Below are 12,560 nucleotides of genomic sequence, written 5' to 3' on the forward strand. Positions count from 1 at the left end.
CTTAACTATCACCCAAAAATGAAATTAATTATTCCTCTTTCCAATGATTGGGTGTGAAACTTTTCTGTGAGATTACCCATTGATTCCAGGGCACGCTGGAAGGTGGGCAGGTCTGCTGGACTTTTGCATTAGCCAGACTGAATTTTCTGGTATGGGGAATTGAGACAGAATGGCAGAAAAATACCTACTCCAGCTTAGGCATAGAGACATAGTGTCACCTGGTCTTTGTATGTGCATTTTGAATTTTTCTAATATAGTAGAACCACGTATCTACCCTAAAATAAGAACTCTTATTTCAAATGCTTTTTGGAATGAAGTAGATGACAAATAAGAATCATTACTAATTAGTCTGAGTGCAAAATATTGAGATAAAACACACAAAAAAAACCCCAAAACAGAAAAACCCCAAACTTTCCAAATTATCTGAAACAAGTGTAACAGTCCTCCACATGGGAGACACAAGTCTTGTACCAGTGAGGAACTGCAACTTTACTTACTGAATTTGGGCCTTTTAATCTTCTTTGTCATTTCTTTATTTGAGTGTATTCCGGTCACCAGCAAAACTACATGAAGAAAATGCAAAAAATCTAATCAATATTATTTCACCTAAATGCTTTCTCTCTTTTGACCTTTATGTTTGCTTCAAGCATATGTTAAAGTATTCTCGTTAGTAGAACTAATTTTCCCTTATTTTATGGTTGGGGAAATAAGATGTATACTTTGTGCTTTTCTTAGCCTCTGCTGAAAGGGCCTTTTAAAAATACCTCTTGGATATCTGTCCTGTGTTTTTGTTTTTGTTTTTTTTTTAATTATTTATTCATTTTTGTGTGCATTGTATCCTCACTGCTGCGCGGGCCTTCTCTAGTTGCGGCAAGCGGGGGCTACTCTTCGTGGCGGTGCGCAGGCTTCTCATTGTGGTGGCTTCTCTTGTTGCAGAGCACGGGCTCTAGGCGCGTGGGCTTCAGTAGTTGTGGCTCGCCGGCTCTAGAGCGCGGGCTCAGTAGTTGTGGCACACGGGCTTAGCTGCTCCGTGGCATATGGGATCTTCCCGGACCAGGGCTCGAACCCGTGTCCCCTATATTGGCAGGCGGATTCTTAACCACTGAGCCACCAGGGAAGCCCCTGTCCTGTGTTTTGCTGTCTTTAAATTTCACCACACCAGCTCCACCATCTCCACTTTCCAAAGGCAGGAACGTGGGTCTGGCGAAGCCCACTGATTTGCTTGGTCCCAGGAATAAATTATAGAGGTAGGATGAACACCCAGGCCCTTCCTGTTCTCTCTGCTCCGTTCCACACTGAGTTTCCAAATGCCCAGAGAACCGCATATGCATGCGCGCGTGTGCACTTGAAGTGCGCGCATGTGCGTGCGGGAGAGACAGGGAGGGCCTGATGAACGGCGTCCGTACAAAGCCTCAGAGGAGGACTCATTGGAAAGGAAGTCAAGGAGGAGGGGGACTGGGGAGACGAGAGAGACTCCTCTCTCTCGCAGGTATGGTGCGACCTGACTGTCCTTGGTGGTCCTTCCAGCCCCAATTGGTGCTGCGCCCCCCAGAGGCCAACTGCAGGTAGGTGAGCTTCCTTCTCAGAAAGGAGCAGAACCTGGATACTGCTTTTCAGGAAGCAAAACAATAGGGGAAGAAAGGGGAACTGTTTATCCCTTTAAGTTTAAAGTCGCGTTGCTAGTGTGAGCCTTGTGTTTTTTGTTTTTTGTTTTTAAATTATTAATTTATTTATTTATGGCTGTGTTGGGTCTTTGTTTTTGTGCGAGGGCCTTCTCCAGTTGCGGAGACCGGGTGCCACTCTTCATCGCGGTGCGCGGGCCTCTCACCCCCGCGGCCTCTCTTGTTGCGGAGCACAGGCTCCGGACGCGCAGGCTCAGTAATTGTGGCTCACGGCCCTAGTTGCTCTGCGGCATGTGGGATCTTCCCAGACCAGGGCTCGAACCCGTGTCCCCCGCATTGGCGGGCAGATTCTCAACCACTGCGCCACCAGGGAAGCCCAAGTCTTGTGTTTTTAAAATATAACATTGACCGAATATTTCTTATTACCAAAATAATACATGTTCCTTGTAGGACAGTAAAAAAACACACAAAAACAATACTACAGAAAATAACGGATGAAAGCAAAAAGTATAATATTTTCAGGCTTTTTCTCTATATATGTATGTATTGTACTTTGAAACAAACATTTGATGATGCTTATACTGTTTACAATGTGTCATAAACTTATTTCTACTTAAGGATATATAGAAACATTTTTTCTTGTCATTTAATGTTCCTCATAATTTTAACTGCCTACAAAATATTGCAATTCATGGACATACCATAATTTAGCCAACTCCTGATTTAATATAAATAGCTTTATCTTTGCATGGATTCCTTATTATTACCTTAAAATAAAATTCCAAATAGGGTTTCTTGTCTGAAAGATATGCCCACTTAAATTTTTGATGTATATTGTGAACATTTCTCATAGCAATTTTTTAATAATGTCTGAAAATGCTCACTTCTCTGTACCGAGACTAATTCTACCTATAAACAGAAAAGCATGTTTTTCCTTTCAAAAGGCTAGTCAGTCTCTATTCTTCTTCCTTCCTTTCCAGGCCTTCTTCTGCCTTACCCACCCAAAGATGATACTGCTCTAACTTACCTCCATTTTAGCTACTTTTTTGAGAAACCCACTTTCTGGATGGAGTTGGAATTCTGGAGGTGAACATGAGGCAGTAGAATAATTAAAATAGGTATTTTACTTCCTACTTTATGTGTTTTTTTTTTTTTTTAACAGAACACAGATGCTTGATTAAAGCATAAATCAGGGCTTAGGCATTCTTGAATTGGCAACTGTCTTTGAAGGAAAAAGTGGCAATGTCACCAAGTGTTTGTTAAGAAAATTTTTTATTTATCTTATGATTAGCTGAGCTGTGCCAATGATGTAGCTCCTGAATTATCCCGTTTTGACTATTAGCACTAGCTGAGGCCTGGACAGCCTGGATACCGTGTCCTGCAAGAACAGAGCCATGAAAGAGAACTGAGTGAAAACCAAACGTCTAGCCAAATAGAATGAAGGCAGACATTTTTTAGGTGTTATTTACTTCTGGGGTTTGCGTAGGGTGGTATGTCCTGGAGGTCTGATTTTTATAGTAGGCTCTGTGTCATTTAACTGTGTCTAAAGACCGCATCTTCATTTTATACACAAAAATAAATAACTAGAATATTTTTTAAAAAACAAGTACGAAATAAATATATAGAAAAAATTATGCGCGTAAAGCAGAGGGAGTAAGTGAAATAGTAGTAAATTTGGGTATCAGTTCTTGGTGGAAAACCAAATACTGTCTTTCTGGGGCTGTGTACCCATGGCACGTGGTTTATAAGTCTTGGTATCATTAGGACTATAAATATTTCAGTTAAGACCACCCCATCACTCGCATTTTCTCGCCCAAGACCCTCCAGGCTGATAACATGCAGAGCTGGGTTCAGTTTTAAGCAGTGGTTAATAAAGTCATTATTTTCAGTGGTAGACAGAGGCCCTCCCCTCAGCTTAGATGCTTGTTAATTAAAGCTCCCCAGAAGCCACTCCTCAAGGGGAGGGCTGGTCAGTAAGGCTGCAAATGTGCTTGTGCCCTGAAGCAAGTCATTGCTCATCTGCAAGACCTCTCTTGCTACCTTGGAAATGGTGACTTGCGTGTGGAATTTGGGTGAGAGAAATATCAGTCTTGTGTTCCTGTTCTTAGGAAGACTGGCAGAGCACCGAGATGGATGACAGATGCTCACTTCAAAGTACAAAGCAGAACACAGGTCTGAAAGCCCTTCCATGGGAGTAGTTAGTTATCTGGCCACAGCTGAGGCCATTAGAGTCTAGAGTCCTTGAGGAAATCAAGGCTAGAGTCTGAAGTTCCAAGGCAACCATGATTTACCAACTCTGCAGCAATACTTCTCAATTTTTAAACATTCAATGTTCCAGCTTTGAGTAACATGAAAAGTTCTCACCTTTCGCTAGTCGTGTTTGAAATTTCAAAACAAATTAAATACTGAATTTATTTTTTCAAATAAAAATTTTCCTCTGCTCTCTTTCTCTCTAATGTGGCCATCAGTATGATTAAGATAGGTGAGGTGCAATTGTTTTAAAATTCAATTTAAGTAAATTATCATCCACATAATTTATAGAGAAAATACAAATGAGTTAGCTTGAAACAATGTTCAGTCTCATTAATGATGAAAAATGCAGGCTAAAGCAAAATGACAGGATATTTTCTCATAGTGTGTACTGAATATTGAACACAAGATTATACTTAATCCTGGCATGGATTTGGGATTAGGGCAGTCCAGTACATTGTTGGTAAATTCTAAGCAGGTGGAGTCATTCTGGAAAGCCATTTGGTAATACATTTCAGTAGCCTTAAGAAACATTTATATTCTTTGTCCTAGAAAATATATACCTAGTAATATATCCCAAGTTATAATCAGAGACATAGACAAGGATTTATGTATAATAAAAGGTGTTCATTACAGCATTATTCCTAATAGCAATCGGAAATAATGAAATCTTGGAAATGTCCCAACAGTAGGGGAATACTAAGCATTTATTACAAATTATTTTAGCAGAAGATTAAATGACCTGGGAAGTTCTCAGCTCTAACCTTAAGCATGATGCTGACAAAATTAGAATATACGCAGAGAGAAATACCTGGAACAAATATACCAAAATTTTAATAATGGTAGAATTATAATTCCTATTTTATATTTTCTGTATTTTTCCCATTTCATAGTAAAGTTCTTACACATAAATGTTCTATGTTTTATGTAGAATGTTTCTTTTCGAATTAGAAAAAGATAATTGTTATTTGATTTGGTCATATTGAAATCAGATAGACTTATAATAATGAAAAGTGCTTTCTAAAATCATTGGCATGGTTAATAGGCACTTGTGTTTCACTTTTCCTGTCAGTATTAAGTCATAATCAGAATCCATTTATTTTCAAGAAAAGACATGAAGTGCCAGAACATTTAACCAATTATCAAATCAGTAAGTACTTACTGAATACTTATTACGTGTCTAGAACTTTTATAGGAATGCTTCATTCTAGCCCATAAATTTCTTGTGTGATCCCTTAGTGCCACTCAAGATACTAACTCAGGTGGTGTTGACAGGGACTCTCCTTCACCAAACTTTAGTCAGGCTCCTCTAAGCCCTCTTCTCAACTAGGCTTTGACCTTGGGCTTCTGTGTCTGTCCTTGTTGGGCCTGCATCACTTAGTTTTAGCAGGAATCTTGTTTAGAGAGAATCCTCCATCCTTGATACCTGATCACCCTGGTCTGCCTTTAGCAAGAGTCCTGTCTGGTCGGTTTAGCAAGAATCCCCTGATTCCCATGAAATCTCCTGTTAGTAATTTCCATCCCCTGACCCCTGCAAGCCGCTCCTTGGCTATAAATCCCCACTTTTCCTTGTTATATTCGGAATTGAGCCCAGTACAATACTGAGGTCTCCTTTCCCCTATTGCAATGGTTCCTGATTAAAATCTGTTTTTACTGCTTTAAATACTGTCCAGCTCTGGTTCTCTTGAACAGTGTCCACAATGCCTTCCTGAAAACTGATTTATAAAGCAGATGATTTAAAATCAGCTCAAATTTCCCCTATGCTTTGCTTTTGACTTACTTACTTAGTGAAACATCTAGCATGAAATATATCAGAGCTTCATTGCAGAGACAGGATAACTTATTCTCTATAATCACATAAATCACAAAATTCTGCTTCAGATCATAGAATACTGAAGCTGGGAGGAGCTTTGGAGGTCATCTTTTTATTTTGTAGAAAAGAAACCAAGGTCAAGGTTGACATCTCAGCTAAAGCGGCTTTGGAGGGGGAGGGGGCAGAAGTTGGAAGCAGAATGCAGGTTTGCTGGTGCAGCCTTAGGCTTTTTATGCTACTTTCTCCCCATAGCGCAGTCATTGATTACATGTGGTGCTCCGATGACAGTGGGCAGCATACAGCTCTGCTACATCATAAATTTAAACATATTTAGAGTGACCATGCTAGCTCTGATATATACCGATAAAACACTTAATTAACATTAATTTAGAGGGCTTTTGGGGGATCTTTGGATGGTTCTCTGTGATATTATGATGTATGATAAATATATATTTTGGTGTTCCGGCCACAGTTCCTGCCTAACAGCTCCCAAAACCCTTGGAATGTCCTGAGTGATAAGTGATGAGAGCAATGGGAGCATCTTTTGTTATAATATATATATTTTTTACTGGAGTAAAATTGCTTTACAATGTTGTGTTACTTTCTTCTGTACAATGAAGTGAATCAGCTCTATGTATAACTATATCCCCTCCCTCTTGGACCTCCCCCCGCCCATCCCACCCATCTAGGTCATCACAGAGCACCGAGCTGAGCTCCCTGTGCTATACAGCAGGTTCCCACTAGCTCTCTGTTTTACACATGGTAGTGTATTTATGTCAAACCTAATCTCCCAATTCGTCCCACCCTCCCCTTCGCCCCCTGTGTCCACATGTCTGTTATCATATTTGATTTCTTGTCCTCAGTTCCTGAAATCAGAGCCATAAAGGTGAAATGGGTGTCTTGTTTTTCATAATAAGCCCCTTTCAATCACAACTGAGTTTATGTTAATGAGGTGGCTTTTGAAAATCCCCTAAAGATGAGGGAGCTGGTTGCCAGGGAAACCAACTGTGAATAGAAAGTTGGAATTTTCAGTCCCATCTCCTGATTTCCCAAGAGGAGAGAGGGGCTGGAGGTTGAATCAATCACCAATGGCCAGTGAGTTAATCAATCATGCCTATGTAATAAAGCCTCCATAAAAATCCAAAAGGAGAGGGTGCAGAGAGCTTCCAGGTTGAGGAGTGAGAGCTCGTCCATGTGCCACCGTGCTGGGCCCAAATTCCACGGGGACAGAAACTCCTTTGTTCAGGACCTCGCCCTATGTATCTCTTTATCTGGCTGTTGATTTGTATCCTTTAATATCCTTTGTAATAAACTGGTAATCTAGTGAGTAAACTGGTTTCCTGGGTTCTGTGAGCTGCTTGAGAAAGTTAATCAAATGCAAGGAGGGGGTCATGGAAACCTCTGCTTTATAGCCAGTCAGTCAGAAGCACAGGTGACAACCTGACTTGCAATCGGCATCTGAAGTGTGTGTGTGTGTGTAGAGGGGCAGGGGGCAGTCTTGTGTGAGCCCTTACCTGCAGGATCTGATGCTATCTCCGGGTAGAATGGTGTCAGAATTGAGCTGAGTTGTAGGAAACCCAGCTGGTGTTGAGGAATCACTTGGTGTGGGGAAAAAATTCACACATAGGAATTGGGTGCAGAATCAGACTCTGAAACCTGAAAAATCCAACATCCCTGACAAGGATAATTTATTTACCAATATTTCTTGAGTGCCTGTGAGATGTGCTGAGAACTGAAAATGCAACAGTGAGCAAGACACAGCTCCTGCTGTCAGTATCGTACAGTGGCAGGGGAGGCAGCCTCATGACGAGGTGAATGCCATGCAGTCGTGACTAGAATCAATACAGGGCACCAGGGAAGCCCATAGGAAGAGGGTCTGATCAAATGGAGGGCAGAGGAAGCTTCCTGGAGGGCCAGTAGGGGGTGTGGGGGTGAGAGGAAGAACATTCCAGGACAGGGAACAGCATAGTCAAAGACCTGGAAGGGAGAAATGACTCCACCTTCAGGGGAATGAGAAGGTCAGCACTTCCCACGTCCCTGGAAGCCAGGCTGGGCTCTGTGGTAGGGAGGAGAGCAGGAGAGGACGGCAAGAGCCATATGAGAGAGGCCTCGCCAGCAAGCAAGGCGCTTTGAGAAATGTGGGCTCCGTCATAAAGACAAAGGGAAAACACTGAGTGTTCAGTCAGGAGAGTGGGATCAGATATGGGCTTTAGGGAGATTAATTGGGGTGTGGTAGAGAATGAGTTAGAGGGGTAAGGATTTGGGGCAAGGGGGCTGTCACCGTACTGAAGAGGGTTTCGGGGGACTTAAGGGAAATGACCCTGAGATGGAGACAAGCAGATGAATAAGAGAGATTCCAGGGAGGGGCATATAAGGACATAAGAGAATCTGCGATAGGAGTCTCCCTTTTCTACTTTGATTTCTTGCTTTGTGAATGAGCAACCCTGAGGGGAAAACGGTTTTGCAGAAGGGCATGCTGAGAGGGGGCAAGACAAGCAAGGACAGTCAAGTTCTTCTTGGTTCCATGATGTGGGGGACATGGCAGAGTGTGAACCAGCCTCAGGGTTTCTGTGTTTTGTTTTGTTTGTTTTACAGTAGCTAAATCCTTCCTAATCCTAACCCCTGCCCCACTGTCATCCCACCCTGTGTTCACCCCTACTAACCTATAGGTTAGTATGGGGTTGCGGGGAGATAGCCTCTCAGAAGGGCAAGGTGGAAATGAAGGACCCTGTGCTCTCAACGAGAATATTCCTTAGCAAGTTGGTGGTGGAGTCAGGACCAGAGCCTTATCTTCCCTCTGACTCCCAGCCCAGTCTCCTTCCACCATGCTGAGAGCCCCCTGCCTTCCCAGCTGTGTCACCTCTTTCTCTTCCAGTCCTCAGTTCTGCCACTGTAGATTCCCTCTGCACAGACCTTGCACATTCTGACTATATTATGGGTTAAATTGTGTGCCCCCCTCCCTAAATTCATAGGACTTCTGTTGGACTTCGTGTTGAAGTCCTAGCCCCCAATACCTCTGAAGGTGACCTTAATTGGAAATAGAGTGGTTGTAGATGTAATTACTTAAATTTAACTAACTTAATTAGTTAGGATGAGGTCATCCTGCTGGAGTAGGTTGGGCCCCTAATCCAATATGACTGGTGTTATAAAAAAGGGGCAGTTTGGATATAGACACAGACAAACACAGAGGGAGAACGCCATGTGAAGGTGAAGGCATAGATTGGGGTGATGCCAAGGTTTGCCATAGATTGCTAGCAAACCACCAGAAGCTAGGAGAGAGGCATGGAACAGAGTTCACTCTCACAGCCCTTTGAAGGAACCAGCCCTGCTGACACCTTGATTTTGGACTTGTAGCCTCTAGAATTGTGACAGAATAAAATTCTGTTGTTCTAACCCACCCAGTTTGTGGTATTTTGTTATGGCAGCTCTAGCAAACTAATATTGACTATCTCAAAGGCCTTTGTACCCTTCCATGGCAACAGTTTCACAGTGACCCACAGGATCACTCTGCCTGACACAGAGTGGCCACAGCACAGTGGGGTCAAGATTAACCAAAGATTACCCTTGGGCTTAGTGCTAAACCCATCAGCACTTTTCTTTCGTCTGGCTGACCTGCTGCTCCTTAAGGGCCTACCCCGAATTGTGTTCTCTGTTGATAATATAAGTTTAAAGGGTTTCATCTCTAAAAGTATGAGTTGCCAATGGTACAAGTAAGGCCATGTCAGTGATAAGAATTTTTTTTTTTTGAGAAATTAAGAAATAAGTTCTCTAAATTCAGAATCTGTAAATATGCTTTATCTGAAATATTTGCTGGTTGCTGAATAATACACACACACAAATATGTGTGTATATATGTGTGCTTAATATATGATATGTAGACATACATATGTATACATGTTTGCTTTATATAAAAAATATATAGACATACATTCTGAATTTGATCTACATTTAACATTCTCAGTTAAACATTTCTCCAAAATGTTTATCATAAAAAGATACACTGAACTGTTTATATGCTCTGTCTTGGTTTAAATCTTTTGTTGGCAAGATTCTTTGGACGTTAGGAGGATGTTAAAAGCGTATCCAGATACACATATAAAAGTACTTACCAAGGAACATTTCAATAACAGATGCTTTCATGGTGAGGACAACTATCCCCATAAATATCAAAATGGCACCCTAGAGAGGAAGAAACAATAACATCATTATATTTCAGCCAAGAGTTCTGAATTGGATGCGCAGAGTGTAGGGAGGGGCTGCCTCATTTTGCATTGCCCTCTGGAGTCTTAGGATTTCAAGCTGCGGCTTTCTGTAAACAACTCATGGAGATGGCAGTGGCCAGCCGCACTGGTACCCAGAGAGGCTCTTCTCAGAAAACCTGTTCTAGCCACCAGCCTCCTCTTCTTCAGAGATTTGGTCTTAGACTAAAGAGGAAATAATCCCACAATTTCCAGAATATGTTCACCAGTCTTCAAGTTCGGACAAAAGCCACACTTACGGTATTTAGAGAACATTTTTAGATTACACATTGTGGGGTTTTTTTTTTGTTTGTTTGTTTGTTTTTAATAAATTTACTTATTTTATTTTTGGCTGCATTGGGTCTTTGTTGCTGTGCGCGGGCTTTCTCTAGTTGCGGCGAGCGGGGGCTACTCTTCGTTGTGGTGTGCGGGCTTCTCATTGCGGTGGCTTATCTTGCTGCGGAGCACAGGCTCTAGGCGCGTGGGCTTCAGTAGTTATGGTGAGTGGGCTCAGTAGTTGTGGCACACGGGCTTAGTTGCTCCGTGGCATGTGGGATCTTCCTGGACCAGGGCTCGAACCCGTGTCGCCTGCATTGACAGGCGGATTCTTAACCACTGCGCCACCAGGGAAGTCCTACAAATTGTTTTAGATTACAAAAACAGTTCACTCAATAAATATTTATTAAACTCTTATTGTATGTCTAGGGATGAGGTGATTAAAATTGAATTAAAAGATAGTTCTTGCTCTTAAAAGACTTATAGTTCAATAGAAGTGAGAAAACATACCTGGACAGAAATAACCATAATATTAGAGTGTGCAGGCCCCCAAAGGGAGATTAAGGGGAGTTTATGGACCAGTGGTTCTCAAACTTTGCTGCATATTAGAATCATCTGGGAGTTTGAAAAGGCCCTGATGCCCAGGATGCATCTCAGACCAATTGAATCAGAATCTCTTGTAGGTGGGGTCTAGGCATCAAGCGTTTTCGAAACTCCACAGGTAATTCCAATCTGCAGCCAAGTTTAAGAACCAGTGGTTTAAAGCAAGGCTTCCAAATCTTAATGTGCATATGAATCACCTGGGGATCTTGTTAAAATGTAGATTCTAATCCAATAGGTCTGGGATAGTGTCAGAGAGTCCCCAAGAGGTTAGGGAATTTAGAGGAGGGAGAGATTATGTTAGCTGTGGGAATAAGAGGAAGCCTCTTGGAGGTGGCAGCAATTGGGTTAACTCTGAAAGATGAAAATAGGAGATGAAGTGGCTCCAAGTCGGGGGGAACAGCATCGACAGAGGCTCAGAGGTTGGAAAGCAGAGTGGATACAAGGATGCTATTGAAGCAAGATTTTTTTGACCCACCTCCTAGAGAGATGGAAATAAAACCAAAAATAAACAAATGGGACCTAATGAAACTTAAAAGCTTTTGCGCAGCAAAGGAAACCATAAACAAGACGAAAAGACAGCCCTCAGAATGGGAGAAAATATTTGCAAATGAAGCAACTGACAGAGGATTAATCTCCAAAATATACAAGCAGCTCATGCAGCTCAGTATCAAAAAAACAAACAACCCAATCCAAAAGTGGGCAGAAGACGCAAATAGACATTTCTCCAAAGAAGACATACAGATGGCCAAGGAGTACATGAAAAGATGCTCCACATCACTAATCATTAGAGAAATGCAAATCAAAACCACAATGAGGTATCACCTCACACCTGTCGGAATGGCCATCAAAATATCTACAAACAAATGCTGGAGAGGGTGTGGAGAAAAGGAAACCCTCTTGCACTGTTGGTGGGAATGTAAATTGACACAGCCACTATAGAGAACAGTATGGAGGTTCCTTAAAAAACTAAAAATAGAACTACCATATGACCCAGCAATCCCACTCCTGGGCATATACCCAGAGAAAACCATAATTCAAAAAGATACATGTACCACAATGTTCATTGCAGCACTATTTACAATTGCCAGGACATGGAAGCAATCTAAATGTCCATTGACAGATGAATGGATAAAGAAGATGTGGCACATATATACAATGGAATATTACTCAGCCATAAAAAGGAATGAAATTGAGTTATTTGTAATGAGATGCATGGACCTAGAATCTATCATACACAGTGAAGTAAATCAGAAAGAGAAAAATACCGTATGCAAACGCACATATATGGAATCTAAAAAAACGGTACTGATGAGCCTAGTGGCAGGGCAGGAATAAAGACGCAGACGTAGACTACGGACTTGAGGACGTGGGGGAGAAGAGGAAACTGGGACAAAGTGGGAGAGTAGCATTGACATATATACACTATCAAGTGTAAAATGGATGGCTAGTGGGAAGCTGCTCCACAGCACAGGGAGATCAACTTGATGCTTTGTGACGACCTAGGGGGGTGGGATAGGGAGGATGGGAGGGAGGCTCAAGAGGGAGGGGATATGGGGATATATGTGTACTTATAGGTGATTCACTTTGTTGTACAACAGAAACGAACACAACATTGTAAAGCAATTAAACTCCAATAAAGATATATATATATATATGATGCTGTTGATGCGTAAGGGGTTCCCTCTTAAGGCTACGGGGAAACCCTAGGAGGTTTATTCATACCATCATTAATTGAACATATGATCCCCGTTGAAAAGA

General features: G+C 41.9%; 1 protein-coding gene across 3 annotated transcripts in view; it reads right to left on the reverse strand.

Moving 5' to 3' along the window:
- The window catches only part of VIT (vitrin), a 126,848-nt gene that overhangs the window by 87,835 nt on the left and 26,453 nt on the right, over nt 1-12,560 (reverse strand). For all 3 annotated transcript variants that reach the window (XM_036874099.1, XM_036874098.1, XM_036874100.1), the window contains exons 2-3: nt 9,795-9,864; nt 498-563 (exon numbers count right to left, since the gene is read on the reverse strand). In XM_036874099.1, coding sequence (XP_036729994.1) covers nt 498-563; nt 9,795-9,846 — 118 coding nt within the window. In that variant the 5' untranslated portion in view covers nt 9,847-9,864. The remainder of the gene's footprint in view (nt 1-497; nt 564-9,794; nt 9,865-12,560) is intronic.

The sequence above is a fragment of the Balaenoptera musculus genome, chromosome 13 (genome assembly GCF_009873245.2).
Source record: "Balaenoptera musculus isolate JJ_BM4_2016_0621 chromosome 13, mBalMus1.pri.v3, whole genome shotgun sequence".
Classification (NCBI taxonomy): domain Eukaryota; kingdom Metazoa; phylum Chordata; class Mammalia; order Artiodactyla; family Balaenopteridae; genus Balaenoptera; species Balaenoptera musculus.